The 2,129-nt window shown below is 33.2% G+C and overlaps 1 protein-coding gene across 1 annotated transcript in view; it reads left to right on the top strand.

Annotated features, from left to right (window-relative positions):
- Positions 1-1,659, top strand: part of LOC108765343 (uncharacterized) — a gene marked incomplete at its 3' end in the record, with an annotated part of 2,836 nt that extends 1,177 nt beyond the window's left edge. Inside the window, exon 3 of the mRNA XM_018514021.1 lies at positions 1,366-1,659. Coding sequence (XP_018369523.1) covers positions 1,366-1,659 — 294 coding nt within the window. The remainder of the gene's footprint in view (positions 1-1,365) is intronic.
- Between the last annotated feature and the right edge of the window lie 470 nt (positions 1,660-2,129).

Below are 2,129 nucleotides of genomic sequence, written 5' to 3'. Positions count from 1 at the left end.
TACGATGGAAATGTAGATCTCCTTCCGATAACGAAGGAAAAATATATTTTATTCACTAAACATGTAGATAGCACCAAAGACAAAAATGAAAAGAATTTTCAAAGAAATTGCGTAAAATTAAGGTTTATGGATTCCTTCAAGTTTCTAAATACAAGTTTAGAAAAATTGGCGTCGTATATCGACAAAGATGAATTAAAAATACGCGATAGCTACTTCTTTAACAAGTATCAGCTCGTCGATTGCGAGCTACTGGCTTTAGTTTTTAATACGCAAGAAGAAAAACTCGATGTAGTAATATGTGAATAAAAATTTTGTCGTTCACGTAAGTAGGGTCCCAATGATACACGGTGTCACAGCATGGCGGCACGTATTATTGCTACTAGTGTTTATGTAAACACCGATAGCGTCGGGTCCTTTCCCCTCCTCTCCCCTCCTCCCCCGCGCCATCAAGCATGTCTTCTCCATCCTCTCCCCTCCACCCCCGCGCCGTAGTTCCTCTCGCGACCGCGACGCCAGCGCCGCCTGGTGGTAGCCAGGCGGCTGTATCCGTGGTCCAAAACCCCCCTTGTATATCTACTCCTTTTATATTTTGGAAATGAATATGGGAGTGTCTTTTCAGGACCAATCAACACTCCTCAAAATTTGGTAGGACCTATACTCGCGCTTGGTTCCTTAAGATAAGGTAGCACGGCTCCGCGTAAGCCCTACTCCCCACTCTACAAGTTTAGTCTTAATAGGTAATAGTTGAGAGTTTTAATTTATAATAAAAATTCGGTTTTCCTTATCTAACATCCTTATGCGAGGCGAATCTATTACATTCTGAATTATATATCTAATATTAGTTTGATTTCATTGGAAGAAACAAGAAAAAAGGAAGAAAAAGATATTCGTCCTCGCATTCAGGAAGATTTCTATTTTATTACTAATTTCTTAATTTGTAAACACAAATGTAACATACATTATCACTAATATACTGTTAATATACGCTTTTATTTATTATTTAATAGAAATGCTTCTTTGAAAAAGATCGTGGAATATTCTTAGACATTTTTTACAGTAGATAATCTGTGTGACGCATAAAGGTACATACGTGATCTATCTGTTGGTTTGAATGTTTAAATAAAGAAAAAGATATACCCCCCTATAAAACAGAAACGGAATTTTCGGTTTCGAAATAAAGATAAAATAGGGACGAAATATCAAGACCATGACGAAATATTAACCTAGAGATAAAATAAAAATAAGGTATGAATCATATATTTATAATAACGAAAGAGAGAATTTTATCGGGATGTAATATAACATCGAGAACAGTTTTGAATTAGTTCAAAAATTAAAAAACATTAAAATTAATCATGGGTTTAGTTTGGATGTAATATCACTCTACACTAACACTCCAACGGATTTAGCAATAGATGCTCTTTCCAATAGATGGGACGTTATTTGCAAGAATTGTAATTTACCGAAAAATGAATTTATCAAAGCTGTTCGCTTAGTGTTGGATTCAACTTTTTTCACGTTTGACAATCAATTTTACAAACAGACTTTTGGAACGCCTATGGGTTTACCGCTTTCTCTGATTGTTGCTAACTTAGTTATGATGGATTTAGAGAATTGGGTGTTGAGTAATATTCAATATTATATACCATTCTATTACAGGTATGTAGACGACATCGTTCTTTGTTTACCGAATTCTAAAATTGATTCTATTCTTGAAAAATTTAATTCATTCCATCCAAGGTTACAATTCACCTTGGAAGTGGGTGGTAATTCTATCAATTTTTTGGACACAACTATAATTTTAAAAAATAACTCATTAATATTTGACTGGTATCAAAAACCAACATTTTCGGGAAGAATTTTGAATTTTTTGTCTCAGCATCCAATCTCGCAAAAGAAAGGTATAATTTTCAATCTGGTAGATAAAACCTTTTATATTTCATATCCACAATTTCACAAAAAGAATCTTGAATTTGTTGTTAGGATACTTTTAGAAAACAATTATCCACTAAATTTTATATTCGATACCATTAATGAAAGAGTAAAAACATTAATAAATAAATTGAATTTTTGTTCAGCTAATAAAAAAACAAATAACAATTTAGCTAAAGAACGCGTTAAATGGTTTT

Source organism: Trachymyrmex cornetzi, unplaced genomic scaffold (assembly GCF_001594075.2).
Source record: "Trachymyrmex cornetzi isolate Tcor2-1 unplaced genomic scaffold, Tcor1.1 scaffold483, whole genome shotgun sequence".
Lineage (NCBI taxonomy): Eukaryota > Metazoa > Arthropoda > Insecta > Hymenoptera > Formicidae > Trachymyrmex > Trachymyrmex cornetzi.
Note: the sequence above shows the minus strand (reverse complement) of the source record. Positions and strands in the feature narration are given on the sequence as shown.